The 20,238-nt window shown below is 53.4% G+C and overlaps 1 protein-coding gene across 4 annotated transcripts in view; it reads right to left on the bottom strand.

Annotated features, from left to right (window-relative positions):
• The window catches only part of TTC7A (tetratricopeptide repeat domain 7A), a 114,726-nt gene that overhangs the window by 47,680 nt on the left and 46,808 nt on the right, over positions 1-20,238 (bottom strand). For all 4 annotated transcript variants that reach the window (XM_072742124.1, XM_025992597.2, XM_072742123.1 and 1 more), the window contains 3 exons: positions 11,531-11,668; positions 9,855-9,938; positions 5,690-5,794 (listed from right to left, as the gene is read on the bottom strand). In XM_072742124.1, coding sequence (XP_072598225.1) covers positions 5,690-5,794; positions 9,855-9,938; positions 11,531-11,668 — 327 coding nt within the window. The remainder of the gene's footprint in view (positions 1-5,689; positions 5,795-9,854; positions 9,939-11,530; positions 11,669-20,238) is intronic.

The raw sequence follows: 20,238 nt of genomic DNA, 5'->3' as shown, positions 1-20,238 counted from the left end.
GAGAAGAGTTCTTGTGACCCTTGTATGTGACCTCGCCGACAAATCGGGAAGTAGTGTCAAAGACCATCCCAGGATCCAGAGTGGGGTATGTAAGACTGCCTGCCTTTTGTCTCTTGCTAACTTTTAGTTAGGAAAGGAGACTCTACACAAGGAGAAGCTGGGTGCCACAGCCCTGCGCGGCCCACTGTGCTAGCTGGTCCAACCCTCTCTCTGCCCATGGTCCAGGACACATGTACACACACCCACTCACCTTCTCTTTGTCATAATACTCACCCCTGCTGTGAGTAACACACTGGGATATTTCTGTCCTATTTTCTGATAGTCTATTCCAATTTTTTTCTTATCTTTTTTTTTTAAGATTTTATTTATTTATTCATGAGAGACAGAGAGAGAGAGTGGCAGAGACGCAGGCAGAGGGAGAAGCAGGCTCCATGCAGGGAGCCCGATGTGGGACTCGATCCTGGGTCTCCAGGATCACACCCTGGGCTGAAGGCAGTGCTAAAACCACTGAGCCACCTGGGGTTGCCCCCAATTTTTTTCTTAAGAAAGAATTCTAGGGGCGCCTGGGTGACTCGGTCAGTTAAGCTTCCAACTCGATTTTGGCTCAGGTCACCATCTCAGGGTTGTGAGATCGAGTCCTACATCAGGCTCTGTGCTCAGTGTGGAGTCTGCTTGAGATTCTCTCTTCTTCTCCCTCTGCCCCTCCCCCTGCTCATATGCTCTAAGTAAATAAATAAATAAAAATAAGATTTTTTTTTAAAAAAAGAAAGAGTTCTATTTCACAACCCACTAATAGGTCTCAACTTCTGATGTGAACGCTGCAGCTCTAAGCCAGAGTACGCCCATCTTCGGCCACCCCTGTCATCTTTCTCCCAGGGACTACCTTACTTGGCCTTTCTAATCTCCAGACACTTCCTCTGGTGACCTCAGAAGTCAACAGCTGGTGGTTCTGTAGTTTGGGGCTGATGTCTCTGCAAGATTAGCTCAGGTTATAGTGCTGGGCCTTCCTTGCTCATCAAAATACCTCCAAGGTGATGGGTTTTTTAAGTTCTTTTCAACCACTCTCCTTCCAGTGATATACAGCTCTTTAATACCTCCTCTACCTATGGTAGCCCTGTAACTTCACCACAAACCCCTCGTAGAGACTGCACCCCCCCTCTCCTGCTATTCTAGAGCAGTTTAGTGCTGCCCTGATGGCACAGGTGGTAGAGAGCTGAAGGTTCTGGGGCACAGGTTGCTTAGAGGACCTGTCCAAGGCCACCTGGCTGCTGAGCGACAGGACTAAGTATCCAATCTAGGTCTCCTGAGCCTACATCTGGGTCTTTCTGAGCTTCATGATTCATGACTGCCCTCTGCAGTTGTTCACTTTCTTCCTCTCTGACCATATGGGAAAAGGATGCACTGAAGGCTGTAACACTTGGACCCTTTGCTTTGGCTTTCCAGAAGTAGGAGAAGTGTTCCCATGACTTCACAAGCTCCGACGGCTCTCTAGTCTTCCTAATTTGGTTCCCACATCGACAGGCCTCTGGCCTGCACACTTGGCTCTTGCTCGGCTGCCTTCCTCTTCAGGGGCTGCCTCATCCACCCGGCCCTGGGCCAAAGACGTGATACCCCTGGCATTTTACCCTCTTTCTCCCTTCTTGTGAACCGGAGAAAGTTCCTTTCTGAGCCTGCAGAGCCTGTTTCAACAGTGCCTCTGGTTCTTCTTAGGCCCTTCCCCGGGGGGCCCAGGACCTGTTGCGAACTAGTCCATTGAAAATTCACTCTTCCCTTCCTGAGAGAAACAGGACAAAATCTCCATATTTCCACATCCAGTGGCAGGACTGCTGGCATTCTTTCTTCCCTGCCTCATAAACCCTCAACTTGTCTTCCTGGCTCTGGCCACCCCTGAATCTGAAAAATGAAGGTAAAAACCACAAAAGCACCTCCCTTCTGAGAACTCACTATTTTGAAGGGGCTTTCACAGGGATGGTGGCCATTCACCAGGTACCTGCAATGCACTTGCCAGCAACGCTCCTCGGCTCTGGTGTTCAGAGCCTCCTGTAGAGGGCAGATGTGGCTACCTCTGGGGTACAGATGAGGCACAGTCTTTACTCTCCTAAAACCACACAGCTACTGGGGGTGGGGTGGGCAGGGATTGAACACTATCCTCTCTGCCTCCACAGTTCCTACCACTTCATCCCGCCCCCACGGGGAGCAGGCCTAGAGACAGCACCACAGACCTTTCCAAAGAGGATCATGGCCTGCTTCCCCTCTTCTGTGTGACACACAGCACACAGGCACATCCCCATCTCCCATCTTCCTAGGGAACTTTCAACTTTTTAAATTAAATAAATTGTAAATAATTATGTTTGGAGAGATACTAAGAAATATTTACAACTCTTTCCTTCTTCCCCCAAATAGCTGGCTGGGGACCTTGGCAAGACATTGGCTGTGTCAAGGCAGGAAGCTGCCACATGCTGCTGTCACCAGGATGCCTTCCCCTACCTTGGGGAGCTTTGGGATAAGCCTTGGGCCCGGTGCTCTCCCATCTGACTCCATGCCTGCCCCCAGTTCAATCACCTTGCAGCAAACCCCATGTCAGCCAGCTTGTGACCATGCAGGTCCCTCTGCCTGGTGCCCTCCATCCCCCACCACGCCTGAGGGCCACTTTGCTCTCAGAACCCAGCCTAGGGTGTCCCATGCTGGCTCTGGGCATGAAGACAGGACCTGGGGACAGCAGGTGCTCCACCTCTGGGCACACGGCCACCCAGGCCGGTTTCACCCAGCACAGCTCGTTTTTCAGATGTCCCAGTTTCAGCCTCCCTTCCTGCAACTTGGGCCAAGTTGTCCACCCCCAGATTTCAGTCCCCTGCTCATGGAGCTTGGCAGGGCAATGTCTGGGCCTGCTGGAGCTGCCGTGAGCCTGAAGAGCTACAATGGCAAGAGACAGAGGTGGCATCCCGTGCCTTTCAGGAGCTGTGCTCTGTCCCAAGCACCAGCACACTTCACTCATTGAAGTCAGGCCCATTCTTCCTGCTTATGGCCCTTCAGATAGAGTGCTGGGCCATCTGTCTCCTGGCATCCTTGGAGAACAGGCTGCCCTTAGCTACCCACGGTCTGCTCTCTGCCCAATGCCAACTCAGGAACTTGAGAACTGCTGAACCAGAGGCAGACTTCCTGCACCCATCCCGCCCAGCCAGCTGGGGTGGGAGTCATTCTATTAAGATATGAGTGGATATCTAACCACATGCAGGGTTCTTTGTTGGGGAGGGAGGCTCAGGGTGCAGACACAGTAAGTAAAGAAGATCCCCAACTACTTGGGAAGAAAAGCACCATACAAGGCAGAATTTGGTTGTTGAATGATTATGCTCATCAGCAAGTAGCACCGGACTTTAACTCTGGGCTGCAGTTTCATCAAGGGAGAGAGTTTCCGCCCTCAAGAAACACTGGTGATTATAATGTAATGTGCTAGATGTCCCAGGCACATATAAACAGGGCTTTAGGGAGGTCTGGAGGTTCCAGGTTAGGGATGGCTGCCAAGACCCACCCCCTGTCCCTCCAGCGGGACCTGGATCCAGCCTGGACTCAGTGTTAAACCCTGGCTTAAACCAGCCCTCAAAGCCATGCATGCTTCCTAGCTGAGGTTAAACAGCTTGCCCTCCTCCCCGATTCTGATGACAAGTCTGCATGTTTAAGTTTCCTTTTGGACTTTTCTATTTACGTTGTCATTGATGACTTTGCTCCTAACTCATCTGATTTCAATTTGGACTGATTTGATCCTAATTTTATTACCATGTAATCTGAATGCACGTAATGACTGTAATTATGCCGCCAAGGGAAACAGCTCCTCCACGGCGGGAAGGCCTAAATTTAGGCTTCCTGGCAAGGGTGGCTGCTGGCTGGGTGGACATCCATAGCCACCTCAGGGCTGGCAGCCTTTGGGAGGACAGGGGCCCTCCCCTGCCCCAGCTTGGTGAGGCGGGCACCTGGGGCGCTGTCCCAGTGGAGGACTTGAGGCTCCTCTGAGGAGTGCCAGGAGCATGCAGGAATATGAGGGAGGGGTCGGTGAGCCCACCCTCTCTGCATTCCCTGGCTCACACCACAGCCCTCTGTTGCTGTGTGCAGCCTGGGTGTCTGCTGGCACCTGCATGCCACCCACATCCCCACAGCTCCCCACTTGTAAGATGCAGGGTACCAACAGTTACCCTGGAAAGATCTGTGGAGCAAGGAGTTTCCCCATTAATCATGGGGTACGGAAAGCAAGCAGTGACGGAAGAACTGACCACTGGCCTGAACCCTCCACAGTCCAAAGGCCTCTTCCTCTGTGAATCTCCTGCCCCGTCCAGCCTTATACGTACTTTATGTCATTTATGCCACATCTGAGGAACAGACTGTTACTATTTCCACTTTACAAATGAGGAAACAGAGGCATGGCACGGGTATGTACCAAGACCACCCAGGGGTGGCAGGGAAACTCTAATCCACCTCGTGGTGTAGCTGTTTCCTAATGCTTGGAGCCTATAAGAGGTCATTCTACTGGATTTCCTCCTCACTAAAACCACACTCTAAGAGCAAGGGCACCGGCGCCATGCTTCTGCCTCCCTGCACCATTCACAGCGAATGGGGCCACACCAGGCCTTGCAGGCACTCCAGCTCAGCTATAAGAATCTGAGAAGCAGGAGACAGAGGGGAAGGTGATCTTTCCCCCCTGCCCCTCATGCTAGGGAGTCAGTCCTCTCTACAGCAGAGAGGACAAGGCTCACTGGGGCGGCGAGGTAGGGACCCAGGGGAGGGTCAGGCCAGTTTCCAGTCCCTGGGAGACTTGGCAGGAACGGTTAGAACACGGAGTCTCCCTTCCCAGGGCTGGATGCCTAAAGAGGGGGAGTGGCAGTGGGTCAGGCAGGCTGCTAATTCTGAAGCCTGGCCCCTGCTGGCTGGGTCAAGCTGGGCCCTCAACCATGGTGAGAGTGGGCTTTGGGGTTGGGAAAACAGGCAGGGGTGGACCATGTATGGGAGCAGCTCCCTTTAGGGAGACAATGGGCCTGGAGGGCAGATAGAGGAACTGGGCTATTTTGCCCGTAGAGAGAAGTGGGTGGAGTAGACGACCAAAGTACAGGAGAGGATGCATTTGTTCTAGGACGGCCCCTCACATCAGGAGGCTTGTGTGGGCTCAAGGAAGCCAGGCCCTGAGGGGAGAGGGTGTATCTGACCATTCAGCCACAGAGCCCTCAGCAGGCAGCTGAGCACAGGGCACAGACCCACAGGCTAGAGCCGAAAGGAACAAAGGAGCCAACGGAGGAGGCCACCTTCTAGTCCTGCCCACGCAGAACTGTACGCTGTAGTCATGTGAAGCCTCCATCCAAATGATGGCTGGCCCAGGTGCTCCAAGACCTGCCCACTACTGCACTGCTGGGCAGGTGGGGGCCCCCCTTTACTTTTGACTCTACATTTTGGTTCTCTAGAGACCACAACTCAAGGCTGAACCATAAACCTGATACTAGCCTGAATTGGGGGAGCTGCTGTTGTGGACAGAGGCTGGTTTTCTCAGATTTTCCTTCCAGGCCTGTCTGCCTCCCAGCTCCCCATGTCCCCCTCCACACCCACCCCTTATACACACAGCAAGATGTGCATGCCCTGATCTCATGCCCATTGCCACCCTTCCGAGGTAGCTGCTGGGATCTGGGCCTTGCCCCCATAGCTCACTCACCCAGTGCAGGGACCCGATGCAGACCTTGGCAGCCATCAGGGGCACAGTGGGGTCTGACGGTCGAAGCTTCATGCACTCCCGCAGCAGTGACACAGCATAGGCCGACTGCAAAAGAAAGGGCAAGTAATACCATCACTGGCAGCCCTGGGTCTTGACAGACTGGGCGCCTCGTGCCTACAGCGGGGGGCATTCCCAAATAGCTAGTCCCTGCTCTTCATCCCTCCCCTCCAAGAGCCAGGAAGAAGGCCCAGCAGGGGAAGAAGCCCAGGTCATGTTGGCAGACAAATCTCTCCCCAGCCTCAGAGTCTCATCTGGAAAATGGAGACTATGACCCTTGCCCGGGTGAGGCACCAACAGCTAAGGTAACAACAGGTGGAAACTCTTCAAAGGAATTCAAATGTGACCCACAGAAATTTTAGAGGCAAAAGGGGGGCTCTCTCAAACATCTGAGTTTAACAGCCTTGGTTTATAGGTGACAAGATGAGGCCGAAGCTCCACAGGACTTGGAAGAAGGGCCGTCATGGAGAGTTCAGGGGAGGCATAAAGGCTGGCAGAGGAGGAGAGAAGCTAAGCGGGCAGAGGCAGAGAGAACCTCCAGGCAGGAGTCTGAGGCCCCTCAAGGCTCCAGGACTGGGCCACAGAGATGGGGACAGAACGGACCTACTGAGGATGGCCAGGGGAGACCATCCACAGGCAGGCAGCAATAGCATTCACAGTAATAAGAAAAAGAACACCAGGTAACACATATTTAGGTCTTACTAGGCACTACCCGTTGCTATGAATCAGAGCTCAGCAAAACACAGTCCACCGGCCAAAATGTGGCCATCCACCTTCTGCGAATAAAGTTTTATTGGAACCCAGGCATGCCCATTCACGTGTGTACTGCCCATGGCTGTTTTTATGACAGAGTAGAGGAGTTCCTGCAGAGGCTGCTCGGCCTGCAAAGTCAAAAACGTCCACTATCTGACCCTGTACAGAAAGTCTGCCGTCTCCTGTTCTAAGTGCTTTATAAATTTAACTTTCACAACTCTCCTATGAGGGAGGTGTCCCTATTTACAGAAGAGGAAACTGAAACAGAGAAGTAGCTTGTTCAAAGCCACAGTGCCCATACATGGCTGAGCTGGGGTGTGAACAGCCTGGCTTAAGCCCGTAACCACTGCCCTATCCTCCCTCTGTGGTGACTGCCTTAGCAGGAGAAACAGCCTCGGTCTCCCTGCTACACACACACACACACACACACACACACAGGTGCGCAACATACTCAGGGCTTCTGACCAAATCCAACACTTTTCCAAGAAAACTCAACAGTGACACCTCCCCTGCCCCTCAAATGTGTACACTCCACACTTGTATGATCCCCAGTAGTTAGGGGCAGGTATGTAACCAGAGTCTCCATATACTAAGCTCTACTCTGAGCCAAGCTTCCTCACCATTAAGGAGCTTTTATCCATCCCAGCAACTGAGGAAACGGCTCTGGAAGGCTTACCTGTCCATAGCTCAGTGTGAGGCACGGACGGAGAGAGAGCTGGACCCCCAGCCTTTCTCTAGCTACCCTTCCTCTCCCACCAGCTAACGAAAAGCTTTTCTCAGCCCAGACGTGACAGATGGAGGCCCTGCGCTCAGTAGGCCAGTTCCACGTGTCTCAGCCAAGGGCTAGCTCTGTGCCCAGTACTGCGCTGGGGTTGTGGGGTCACTGCGAGAAGAGGGAAGAGGCCATGGCTCTTGCCTATCACGTGCCTGTAGAAAGGCCAGAGGGGAGAAGACAAAAGCTACCTTTCCCCACCACTCACTCAGGAAATGGAGATGTGAGACCCAGCACCGGCGGGTGTCAGCAGATGACCTATTCCGGCAGGCTGTGGGGAGGGGCAGGCCATCGGCTCTCCTGTGAAGGTCATTCCCAGCTTCCCAGGCCATGGCCCCCTGCCCACACGCCACAGCAACCCTCGGGCTCCCCTCCCCTTCCCTGGCTGCTGACCTCTGCAGGCTTGAAGGGTTCTCTAACACTGAAATAAAGGTCTACAACCCCAACCGTCCATGTTCACCACACACAGACCACAAAGTGTTGCTATTTCAGAAGCCATGGGAGGACTCTGCAGTCAGGGCAGGCAGCTTTTTTTTTTTTTTTTTTGTCATGCTGGTTACCTAGCAACGCAACCAATGTGACTGCTGAAGAGACCAAGAGAAGGAGCGACCTAAATCATGTCATGGACCTCATCTTTTCTTCCCGCGGGCTGCGGTGTCAGATGTATTTATATCCACCCGGCCATACCTTTAGCAGAAGTGCAGGTACAGAACCTTACGCTGGGGCAAAGGCCAGCTCTGGCCACTCTGCTGGAGGGCTGCCTGGGCCAACCAGGCACACTGAGCTGGTGTGCAGGGTTCCTGCAGGGGTGGAGAGTACGCTTCCAGAACAATCTCTTGCTGTACCAAATGCAGGCATGGGTATCACCTACTGTCTCCAGCCTGTAGAGCCTCAAGTGTGAGGTACTCACCGATCGCCCCAACTCCCTGCCTGTAAGCCCATTCTCGTGCCCACCTTGCTGGTCTGTAAAGAAGCCAGACTGGGACACCAAACCCCCTGGATCCTGGGTCGGGCTGGACTGCGTGTGGACCTCTCTGAGCCTGGCTCTTCTCAGTAGGGAGGCTGATGATCCCATATCTCCTAGGCTAACACCTTCCCCTGAGAATGGTGGGGGGCCGGGGAGAGTGGTTTCCTGGAGCACCACCAGAGATTAAACCTAAAGCTAACTCCTGAGTGTGCTGCATTCTTCTGAGGAGGGGTCCTCAGCTTTCCTTGGCATCTCAAAGGGCCCATGAACCCCAGAAGGGTGAGGACCACTGCCCTGGCCCTGGGCCTCTCCTCCTGCTCTGTGCTCACTATTCCAAGACTAGAGGTTCTTTGTTTCCCAGAAGCAGGAAGAAGCTGTCACATGCCACTGTGAGCTGTCTGCCCAGGCTCCCTGGAAGCTCCAGCCCCACCTCCTCCCCTCCCTCAGGACTCACTCTATCTGTGGCCTGAATGCTCCCTGAGCCTTGACAAGACCATGCTGAGCACAGAGTCAGGGTGGACCATGTCTGTGCATTCAGGATGCTCTGGGAGATGGTTAACGTGATGGGAGTGGGGAAGACAAATGCCTGGTGGGGGCTGAGGGGGGTGGGAAGCTCCCTACTTGATTCTCACTACAAATACTTCCCTGGATCCTTCCCACCTATGAGGCTGCAGCACCTGCTCCTCTTCCTCTTCCTTGTCTAACCTTTGTGGGGGAGATGCTGGCAAGCCACGGAGGGCCCTCCTCTGAGCGGAGCTGAAGGCTAGAAATGGCAGGTGGCACAGATGGGCGGAGGAGGGGGCAGGAATCCCCTCAGCCCCACAAAAGGGCTCTGGGTGTTTACAGCTCTTGGAACAATCTGCAAGCTCCTGCCACCTTATTTCCTGCATTTGTAGCATCCTTGGCTCTAACACCCTTAGCACCCAGCCCCGGAAAGGTTTTCCTTTCATGTTACTGCTGAAAATAGAGGCTTATGTAAGTGGAATTCTCATCAGAGGAGAAACCAGGGGGTGCTGGAACAGGGCTTGGTGGGTGGAGAGCGAAGGTGGCCCTGGTGACCCGGAATAAGGACAGTCCCCTCACACTGGGCAGAGTTCCCCTTGCCCCTGTCCTGCCACATCCATGGGCACAATTCTCCCTCCAAACTCCCTTGTGGGTGCCACTTCTCTGCTCCACTCTTCAACCCCTCCCTCCTAAACAGGTCCTTTCACAGGAAGGTCCTTTCCTGACACCACACTTGATGTGCAGGAAGAGGGCTATGGCCCAAATGAACATGTCCCTCGCTCAGAACCCTTGTCCCATGCCTGTTTTGTGCAGTTGTACTCATTGAGTCACACATGGAAATTCTGATGCCCCATGTGTGCACATGTACCAGAAGAGCATCCACAGACTCACAGTTGCACACCTGTAGGTCACAGGTGGACACCAGAGTCACACAGGGGTCTGTGTATGACACTCTGGCACCTCTCGCTCTCCTAGAGATTAAAACCCGATGCTGGGGGACATTTCTGGATCATCGCCATGCCCTCTGCCTGCCCCTGGAAGAAGCCAGAGGAGAGCAGAGGCCCCAAAAGTGGTGTGCAACCTCCCCCACCCAACACACACCCTGGTCTTACCTTCCCACAAGCCACCATAGAGAGGGCCACTTGGTACCAAAGATGAAATTCTTCAAACGCAAACTTCATGGCTCGCTCTAGGCACTGAGGAGAGGGTTCTGGTCAGCACTTCTCCCCAAGAGATCCTCCAACCCCCAGCCGATCCTATGCCCCCCAGGGTAATCACTGCCCAAATCACTTCCTGTAGGAGGCTGCAGTAGGTCCATACTTGGTTCCTGTCAGGAAACTCCGGGCATATCCTGGCCCTGGCACTGGACAGGTCATGCTGTGTGATGTTGCCCATGTCTCTGACCCTCTCTGGCCCTCGGTTCCTACCTCTGTAACATGTGAATGTCTCACAGGGCGATGGTGAAAAGTGAATGAGATTGGGTAGGAGCTTTTAAAATGTAAACATCCCATAAAAATGATAACTGTCATTTATTATTATTGTGCATGGTACCACTCTCAGCTTTTTACATGTACTCACTTACTGTCCCCAACAACCCTGGGAGGTGGGTTCTCCGTTACCCCCATTTCACAGATCTGGAGGCTGAGGTTTGAATGACTTGCCAGAGTCACAGGGCCAGTAAGTGGCAGAGCAGGCCAACTACAAAGTTGTCCAAATGGAAAGACTTTTCTCGGTTCTGCTATTCTCTATGACCAGAGACAACTGACTGCCCTGCTGGCCTGTCCGATCCTGGGCAACCCAAAATCAGGAGTGGCCTGGTGGGGTCTCGCAGACAATACAAGTGCTTCCATTCAATGGAGGCAGCAGCCCGCATATGAGGCCAGGGTTCACCCTGTGGCCATGGTCAGGCAGGGTGGGGGACAGAGGTGCGTTCTGAAACCAGACAGCATGGACTTTAAGAGCTCAATAGCCTGGGTTCACGTCCTGGCTCAAATGCACTCCTTCCACCATCTAGGGCAAGAAGCAACCCCTCTGGTTGCTTCATCGGTAAACTCAAGAGAACATCACTTAAAGATGTTATCATCTAAAAGCACCTTGCCGGGTACAAGCAGGGGCTCAGCGGATGTCACCACCTCTCCTCTCAGGAGCCGTCCTAAACACATGGAGAGAATCTACTGCCAAGAGGCCCACTCTTGCACAAGGAGACACGAGCCCTAGAGCTACCTTTGATCCCAGCCCAGATCTGAAAGCTTAAAAATGTGTGCATGCCATTCGCATCATGGGGGATAGAGAGGGGGCAGCGTGGTGTCCTGGTTCCCCTGTCTCCACCCCAGATGGGTGCCACCCGGGAGTGTTGCCCACGAGGGTTTGCTCAATAGAATGGAGGTGCTCTGTCTAGCTTGAGTGGGAAGGGGTTGCAGGTTCCCAACACACACCAAGCTCAGAGCCCTGCCAGGAGATGGAGTCACAAAATACCAGTGTCATCTACAGCATAAACTGGGGGATGGATTAATTTCCCCCTTGTGCTTCTCTTTACGATCCCATGCGTTCTTTCAAAAGAAAATACACAAAAACACTAGTAGAACAACCCAAACCCAAACCACCCCTCCTACCAGTGAAGGGAAGCTCTCCCAGCACTGGAAATGGAACAGCTCGAAGCTTGGTCTCCCCAAGGATTGAGCTGTACCCCGCGGAGGCAGGGAAAGGATGGTGGAGGAGGTCAAAGGGTGGCTCCACCCGACTGCCTCGGTGAGCCGCCTGACTTCGGGGGCGGAGGGGGGAGCCATACCTCGGAGAGCATGACGTACTGGCCCCTCCTGCCCAGCGTGATGCTCAGGAGGTCATAGATGGCCGCAGCGTTCCGCAGGCTCACCGCCCGGTCCTCCTCCTGCTCTGGCGCCCGGCTCAGTACCACATCCCGGGTAGCCTGAAGAGGGATGTGGTTTAGGAAAGAATAAGGACATAAAATAAGCAGCTGCCTGCCTCCAAGGCCCAGTGACTATGACCCTTACACTGCTACCCCAGGCCATGCTCCCAAAATGTGCCAGAGCCTTTCCCCACCCCCACAATGACTCCCATGTAAGACAGAAAGCCTGCACCCACAGCCTAGGTTGGGGTGAGGCAGTAGTTTGGAGGGCTGGTGTTCAATGGTTCAGACTACGAATCTCAAACCCACAGAAAAGTTGCAAGGATAATGGCACCGCCCAAGTCCGCTTTCTCTCTCTCTAGTATACAATAATGACAGAGTCATTGGGGTAAGATGACCCTTGACCCCTGAGGACCAGAGGACATTCTCTTTACAGCCACACAAGGAATGTCAGTATCTCAGGAAATGTAAAATTGCTACCTCCGAACACCAGTTCAGTCACAGCTCACCACCTGCCCACCGATGGCCTTACTAGAAGTTGTCTCATCCCAGAACCCAACCCAGGACCATGCCCACATTCAGGGGCCACGTCTGTTCAGTTTCCAATCATTCAGAAGGACCCCTCAGCCCCCATCTCTTGGACACTAGCATTTTTGAGGATACAGGTGAGCTGTTTCATGGAAGAGCTGCTTGCGTGCTTGTAGCTTCAAGTTATATCTGAAAATTGTCTAGATCAGGTGGGTGGCTCTGCTGCCTCACTCACAGGACGGGAACTTGGGCTGTGGCCCCTTGGTGCCACAAGTCCCTCTGATAAGGATGCCCCCCTCCGCACCCCCCACTCCTTCCCATCACTCCTGTGTTCAACCCAGACCTGATCCTTGACTCCTTCTGACCATAGAGCTCTCCTCTCTGAGCTCCCTAAGAAAACTCTCCCATAACATGGGGCCTGTGTTCCTGTTCTCCAGCACTTATGAATTCAGTAGTTCAGAGTTGTCAGGTGGCTGCTGGGCAAGGGGTTTGGGGGATCCTGGTGGGGGGCGGCAGTGGACAATGGGGAAATGTGCTTTAGGAGTAGGCAATTCTGTACAATCTGAAGCAAGAGGCTCTGTATCACCAAGCCTGAAACCTCCCCAATGGGGATTCAGGACCCTCTTGTTCTGTGGCCTATGGTCCCAGGCCCTTGCAAACCCATACTCTGGTGACAACACTCAGGCCTGGGAGTAATTCAACAAGAATCATGGAGTCTCCAAGCTGAATAGCAACAGGGCAGGGACCAGGTTAAGGATGTTCTGGGACCCCGGCATCTCCTACACATACATCCCCTGAGGGCTGAGCTGAAGCAAAGCTTGGTTCCAGCCAAATGCTCCTGCTGGGTACTCCCAGTATCCTTCTCCCTCTGTAGTTGGGACTCACCCTCTTCTACTTCCCCACATAGGACCTCAGAACTGAGGATGCTGGGATAAAAGGGAGCTACTGGCCCTTAAAACCAATTTCCCATTGTCAGATCCAGACAATCCTTTGTATTCACAGATGGTCCTCAAAACCTCCCTCTGGGCAAAATTTTGAACCCCTTCTCCAGGTTAGGGGCTGAGGCTCCCACAGGTGAGTGGCTATAGAGGGAGAAGGAGCCCAGTGGCCTTATCACTGCAGGCTCTGAATGTGCCCTATTGTGTAGGCCTGAAGTGCATTCTCAGAGGGTTCTGGAAGCCAAAATGCCTCTAAGACAGTAGGAAGTGACTCACCCAAGGGGGCACTTTAGGAAAACAGGCCAGTAGCCAGGGGTCCTGATGGGTGCCCCTCTAGCCACAATAGGTGAGGACTGTGACCACTCCCATGTACATGGGCCAGCCCCCAGAGAAGGTGCAGGGATGCCAAGCGATCCCCAGAAAGGATGAGCACTGCTGCCAGCCCAATAAACAAGAGCTGGTCAGGAACGCCAAAGGGTTAAGGGGAGAGGAGTAGAGAGGGAAAGTGCCAGAGAAATCCCCCTCCGTCCCGGTGAAATCCACCCACACAGGCACCATCAGGAAGACAGAAGAAATTCTCAGAGGCTTGGCAGGAGCTCTTTGACGAAGCAGAGGAGGAGCACAAACCTGGCCATGGACCACCTCTCATCTCCTCTTCTGGCAACTCCCCAGCTCTGGCCCCCGAGAGTGCTCCCCCCACCCTCCAGAGGTGGCCTTGCTAGGCAGCAATGACAAGGGGGGAGGCAATGAGAGGATGTGAGGTACAGTCCTGCACTCAGAGAGGGGGCCACGGAACCCCCATAGCAGCAGTACTCATGCCCAGTGGAATCTGCCCTAGAAACCCAGTGGGAGAGAGAGGGGCCCTGATGGAACGGGGGCAGTGCAGGCAGCCTACAGCCGGGCGGCTTTGCTGTGGGGCCTGGGGCGAAGCCTGGCTGGGCACGTAGGCTGTATGTGCAGATCAGTCTCATTCTAGGCATGGTCTGTCCATCCTCAGCTCTGGTCGGCCTGTCCTTGAAGAGTAACCCCTGTGGACCCCGACTCCCACCCCCGTCCACACGTCCCAGCACAAAGTCAAACTTCCTTTTCTGTGGCTGCCATACAAGGTCCTTCACCACAAGGCCCTGTCCACCTGGCAAGTTTCTCCCCCAATCAGCTCCCAGTCCCCCCCTGCCCCCACAGAACTCCCTGCAGCTCCCCCTAAGCATCACGGACTGTCTATGCCCTCCATCAACCTGGATGTCTCCTGGCCCCTCAGACCTCAGTGCAGGTACCTGGCCACCTGACTCATCCTGCCAGGCAAGGCCGCCCCCTCTTGTCCTCTCCTGGCATGGGGCACACACCCCAGCACCTGTATGCCCAACAGTTCATTGGTTCTTAGGCCAGGGACGTGCCATGCTGTCTCCACCACCTTCTGTGGTCCATGTCTGTAATCATGAGTGATGTCAAGAAAGACTTCTGGGCCTTTCTTCTCTTGACCTTTAAGACAGAGTGCATGCCTGGGGGGCAGAAGGGGCAGATTTCCAGCACTGGGCTAGGGTTAAGTCAGAGGACTGGGTGGTTCTCAGCCTGGGGCTGGGCCTCCCCAGCAGGCAGACAGCAGGGAAGAGGTCTCAGGGCGCCTGTGTCAAGCGGGAAGCATGGTTCCACAAAGGAAAACCAAAAACAGAAGTTTGCCCTGGTTGCTATGGCTTTAGGGTGGGGCTGCGGTAAAATGCTGTGGTGCTGCTCGCTGGGTGGGGAGACATGGCAAAAGGAAGGAAGCTGTGGGGGCTGGTAGCAGGGCAGGAACTCTGGGGGCTTCGGGGGTCCTGTTCCCTCCTCACCTGAGCTCACCGCCCTCAGGCCAGCGATGCTCCGATTCACCCCCAGCAGCCTGCTCTGAACTAGTCCCAGCCACTCTTTCCTCCACTATTCAAGTGGCCTTGTTAGGAAATCCTTCAGATCACAGACACAGATGTGCATGCGCCTATGGCCTATAAATCAACGTGCAGACAAAGAACAGCCTTCTCACCACCATCATCCTTACTCGTCTGGGGCCATGAAGATGATTCTCCCCTTGTTCCTCCCTGCACAAACTCCAAGCCCCCACCTCTGGGAGTGCCTTGCCTTTCCTTGTCTGGTCCCCACATTTTGTCCCAGGCAGGGCTCCTGAGCCATACCTGTTCCTAACCTGTCTCCCCCCAGGCAGCCTCCTCCAAATGGAGAACATTCACCCTAGGCCCACCGCAGGTCAAGAGGAAACGCCAAAGCATGCTCCTCCCTACTCCCTATCCTCCAACAGCTCATCATTGCCAGCGTGACCCACATCTTTCGAGAAGGATCCACGAAGCAATTCTAGGGTCTTATGGGAGGGCTGGCAAGGGATCTGCCATGGGCCCAGGCTGGCCAGCCCACGTGAAAGCCAAGGCAGGTAACCCTTCTTCCAACACTGAGTCCCAGAAGGTGAAACCTCCAAAGGCCAGTCCAGGATAGCTTCTGTGGCCTCGTGGGCCTCCCTTGTCAGCCCTGGTCCTGACCTTGTGCTAATTGCAGAGCCTCAGACCACACTGACCTTCATTTCCATCCAGCCCTGTTTCTCCTTTCTAATCCTTGACACAAACAGGGTAAGAGAAGGAAAGGAAATTGACTTGTGGGGTAGTTTGTAAGTGGCATCTCACAGTGACCTCCTGTACTATTGTCCTATTTCACACATGAGAAGACCGAGGCTCAGGAAAGCTCCCCAAAGCATACAGATAGGTGGGACCCAGATTAGAACCTAGACATTCTGACTTCACCCCCAGAGGCCTCTGAAGAAGTATCCAGTAGCCCTTCCATGCCATCAGAGGCCCCAGGATGGCCCTGCTTATGGAGGAACCGAAGCAAAACACAAGGCTGGGCCTTCCCAATCAGGGATAAAGCCCCTTGGGCAACATGTCCAGGCCCTGCTCCGCCCTGTTCTCAGACACAGCTGCTCCATCCTGGCCACGGACCCAGACTCAGGGCCCGCTGCTGGCACCCCACAGAAGCACCCCGGAAAGGAGTCTCCCAGCAGCCTCTGTGACTGGCACCTGCCCCTCCCTGGAGGACACTGTCATGTTCCGCTCGTGCCATCGTCCCCCACCAGCAGACATAATTACCATGGCTCTCAAGCTGCCAGTCCACGGAGCCAAGAAATAGCATGCTCTGTGACGTGTCCCATCTACCCCGAGCCCCGGGCCAGGCCCACGCCGGCCCCCACTCTCCTGCCGCGTCAGGCTTCTGCGGCAGAAATCACAGCTCCTCCTGCCAGCGAGGGCGAGAGGCTCTCCCACCTCTACTGAACCGCCTGTTCCGAGCTGGCAGCGTTACCAGACCCTTTACCAAGGCAGCCTGCAGCAGAGCGAACCGGGTGCCAAAATCTGTGCTCATCTGCTGAGTCCCAAATGGAATCAAGCCCGAGAAGCACTTTTTTTTTTTTTTAAACTGAATGGTATCCTCAAACCAAATTTTCTTCCAACTAGATCTGAGCCTAAATGTTTTCTGAAATGACTGAATCAGAACCAAGTATTTATCAGAACAAAACAAACACTTGTCAAACATCTACAATGTACCAGGCACCTGTGTGTTCGCTGTCTTGCCTTTTCTGTGCAAGAAAGGCCTCATTAGGCACATTTTACAGATGAGAAAACTAAGGATCAGGGAGGGAAGAGCCTTGACCAGGCCGCACAGATGGTGAATGGCCAATTCAAGACTGGATTGACATGGGGCGTGGCACAGTGAGTTAACCTGCAGGGTTCCCCAGAAGCTTACCCCTCTCCCCAATCTCACTCAACACCAGGCCTTTGTGACCTTTTAGTTCCCAAGCACCTGATACCAGCAGCAGCTTCTCCACCAGCTGAATGAAACAGGGGCCCACGGATTCAGTCTGCTTTCGTGTATATTTTTATGCCTAGATGAGTATTTTAGAAAGGATCAAGACTTCCATACTTCCTGGTTCTCCAACTGTTTGAGAAAATCAGACTAGTTTTGATATATGATTCTTTTGAAAACTAGAATATACACTTGGGGTTCAGCAGACTGGGGTGATTCCTTGATAGGAAGACCAGGATTTCCTCCAGGTCCCTGGTTACATTCTCCCGTAGCTGGAAGTACATATGGGACGGAGGCTATGACTGAACTCCCCATCACTGTGTCTGCAGTGCCAAGTATGGCTTGGCATGTTGTAGCTGCTCAAACAAGACTGGATGGATGGATGGACAGATAGATAGAAGGATAGATGAGCAAACCAGTGGGTAGATGGATAGATTTTAAATATCCTTTTGGCCCCAAAGACTCAAAATTAGGTCCAAAACACAAATCTTCTTCAACCAGTTATTACTCGAATACCTTGCATTTCTGTGATGACATTTGTAAGGTTTCTATTTACCTCTTGAAAGACAAGGGGTGGGGTTCCCTATTCATTCTGATCACGCTAGGTTAGCCTGTAACAAAAACCATATCCAAGGTAACAGCGCCACACTCAAGACTGCATGCAGGCTACTCCTCTGAGTTCCAAACCACAAAATAGGGGCTGACGTGCTCAAGAAACCTGCAAACACCCTTTCCCAGAGCAGCTGCTCTGATGATCCTGGAGGTGGAAAGCTTTGATGATTATGTCTCCTGGGTTGCCTGTGCTGGCGTGGCTTTTACCACAGCATAATGAATTCTGCAGGTATTAGTAAAACCGGAGTAACAGCCAAGGCAGCCAGCTGCAGTTCTATAGGCTTCTCCCTGTTATCTGCAGCCAAACCCAGTAAGCATCACAGGGAGATGAGGAAAACCCTGCAGGTACCTGGAGGCCAGGCTGAGCCTCAGGGTTCAGCTAAGGGATCAGAGCCTGGGAGGCTGGCACAGTGGTGCCCATACCTGCCTGAGAATGTGACCTGCAGGGAAGGAGAGTATGAAACAGGAGCAAGAGAGAAGTCAGAGCCCAGACCCAGATCCCAAGAGGAAAGCCCTCTGTAGAGGACATGCTAAAAGCTCCCCACCAAACTTCTGGTTTCTGAACGTGTAACAAGGCTGGGTGTGAGCAAGAGGAAACAACTCAGCATGCCTTGGAGGAGAGCCTCCTCCCCGCCCAGTGTACAACTTCCTCTGCTGTGCATGCTAGAGGGAATTCCCAGGACCCCGCCTGGCAAGCTGGCCTGCACCCTGGATCTCTTGGGCAGGCCAGCAAGTCACACAGCCTCTTGCAAAAGGGCAGGAGCTGCAAAGACGGAAAGCAAGTATTTAGGAAAATTCACCTTGGCTCCAAATGTGGGCCACCTTGTAGTAAAAGGCCATCTTCCACTTTGAGATAGAGGGCAGCTTAGGGTTTTGGGGTGGGGTGGGGTGGGGGGATAACCTCATGGAAAGGGATCTGAACTCCGTCTGGTCCTGGCACACAGATAAGGCAGGGGCCAGAGAATATGGCTGGGGGAGACAGACTCCAGCCTCAGCCCCTGCTGTCTCACACCCATAGGCATGTCCCTGTTGACAAAGCCCTCCCTGAGCCTTGTTTCACTTGATCCTCAAAATTACCCCCTTGGCCTTTTTACAGATGAAGAAACTGAGATCAAAACGGCTCATAAGTGGCAGATCAAGACTGCAGGCCAGAGCTTGGGCTCCATGGGGCCCAAGCTCTGTGCTTTGGAAGCTATCTAGGCAGGCGGACATGATTTGTATCATGGCTGTGAGGATCATTACTGAGTGACCTTCACCAAGACACACACACCTGCCCTGAACCTTACTTTTGTCATCTGTAAGTTGGAGACACATTCGTTCTAGACTGAAGTACGAAATTGTTATTTTTTATACGGTTCAACGTAATGCCTCCCTCTAGGAGATAATCAGTTTGGAATCTGGCAGAGAAAGGGCCTAAGGAACATTCCTGCTTTCACCTTTTTACCTCCCACCTATAATCCTCAGCACAGGGAGGGGAGTTTCCTGAGACAGGAGGCTTTAGTGCAGTCTCATCGGAGGGTGTGGGTGGGGAGATGGCTCAGGTGTGTCTGTGGGGGGGGAGGGGCAGACAGGGTACCAGTCTATGTCTGCAGTTCCATCATTAGAAACCAGGCTCAGGGGCACCTGGGTGGCTCAGTCGGTTAAGCGTCTACCTTTGGCTCAGGTCGTGATCTCAGGGTCCTGGGACCAAGCTCTGTGTTGGGCTCCCCACTCAGCAGGGAATCTGTTTCTACATCTCCCTCTACCCCTCTCCAACATTTGTGCTTCCTCTTGCCCTCAAATATATAAATAAAGTCTTAAAAAAAATAAAAAAGAAATCAAGGTGCAGTCTGTGGTCAGAGTGAGAGCCCATTTTCTTTGAAAAGTGCACTGTTCACCCATGAAAATCAAATCTGTCATTTGGATTTCTATCCCTACCTTGGGCCAACCAGCTAGATGCCCCTCCTTGGAGCAACCACTGACCCGCTCACCAGCATGACCCTGTCAACCTTTCAGGACCATGGCCTAGCCGAGGAAGGATAACCTCTATCCTACCCCAGCCCAGTGTCCCTCCTCCTGCCTACCTACTGATGGACCCACTGAGGCAGAGGAAACCCACTGACCAAAGCTCTCTGAACGAGCCTGGCACTCATGGTCCCAGGTATTCAGGGAAACATTAGTTTTCTACTCTGTTCAGGGACCCAGCTCATGGGGTCTTGGTTTCTTAAACTCCTATTTCCACCCACTGCTCTCAGATGTGCCAATTTAGCAAAGTTGGTTCTCAACCTGGGGAGGGGGTCCCCAGCTCACAAGCTCAGAGAGGCCCCTCAGTCAGAGGGCTCAGACCCAGCCTTGGACTCCTCCTGAGCACGCATGTGGACGGCATCACCACCCCTGACTTCTGCCCAGTGGAACCTGGACCTCCCTCAGCCCAGTCCAGGCCATCCTTCCCACCACTCCCTGGACCACACCTCTCTCCTTCCCTGGAGCTCCATGCGTGCATGCGTGTGCACATGTATAGACATGTGTGCGTGTTTGGCTCATCTCCCTGCCTGGGGCAGGGGAAACGGCTCTTGTGAAAACAGCCAAAGAGCACTTCATGTGTGCTTTATCCAGCACACTTTATCCCTCCTCTGCTTTATTTTTCCATAGCACTCAGACACCAGTACCCTGGATATTGTAGTAGTTAATTAATTTACTGTCCACCTCTCTCACTAGAATGTAGGCTCCAGGAGGGCAGAG

The sequence above is a fragment of the Vulpes vulpes genome, chromosome 16 (genome assembly GCF_048418805.1).
Source record: "Vulpes vulpes isolate BD-2025 chromosome 16, VulVul3, whole genome shotgun sequence".
NCBI classification, from domain to species: Eukaryota; Metazoa; Chordata; class Mammalia; order Carnivora; family Canidae; genus Vulpes; species Vulpes vulpes.
Note: the sequence above shows the minus strand (reverse complement) of the source record. Positions and strands in the feature narration are given on the sequence as shown.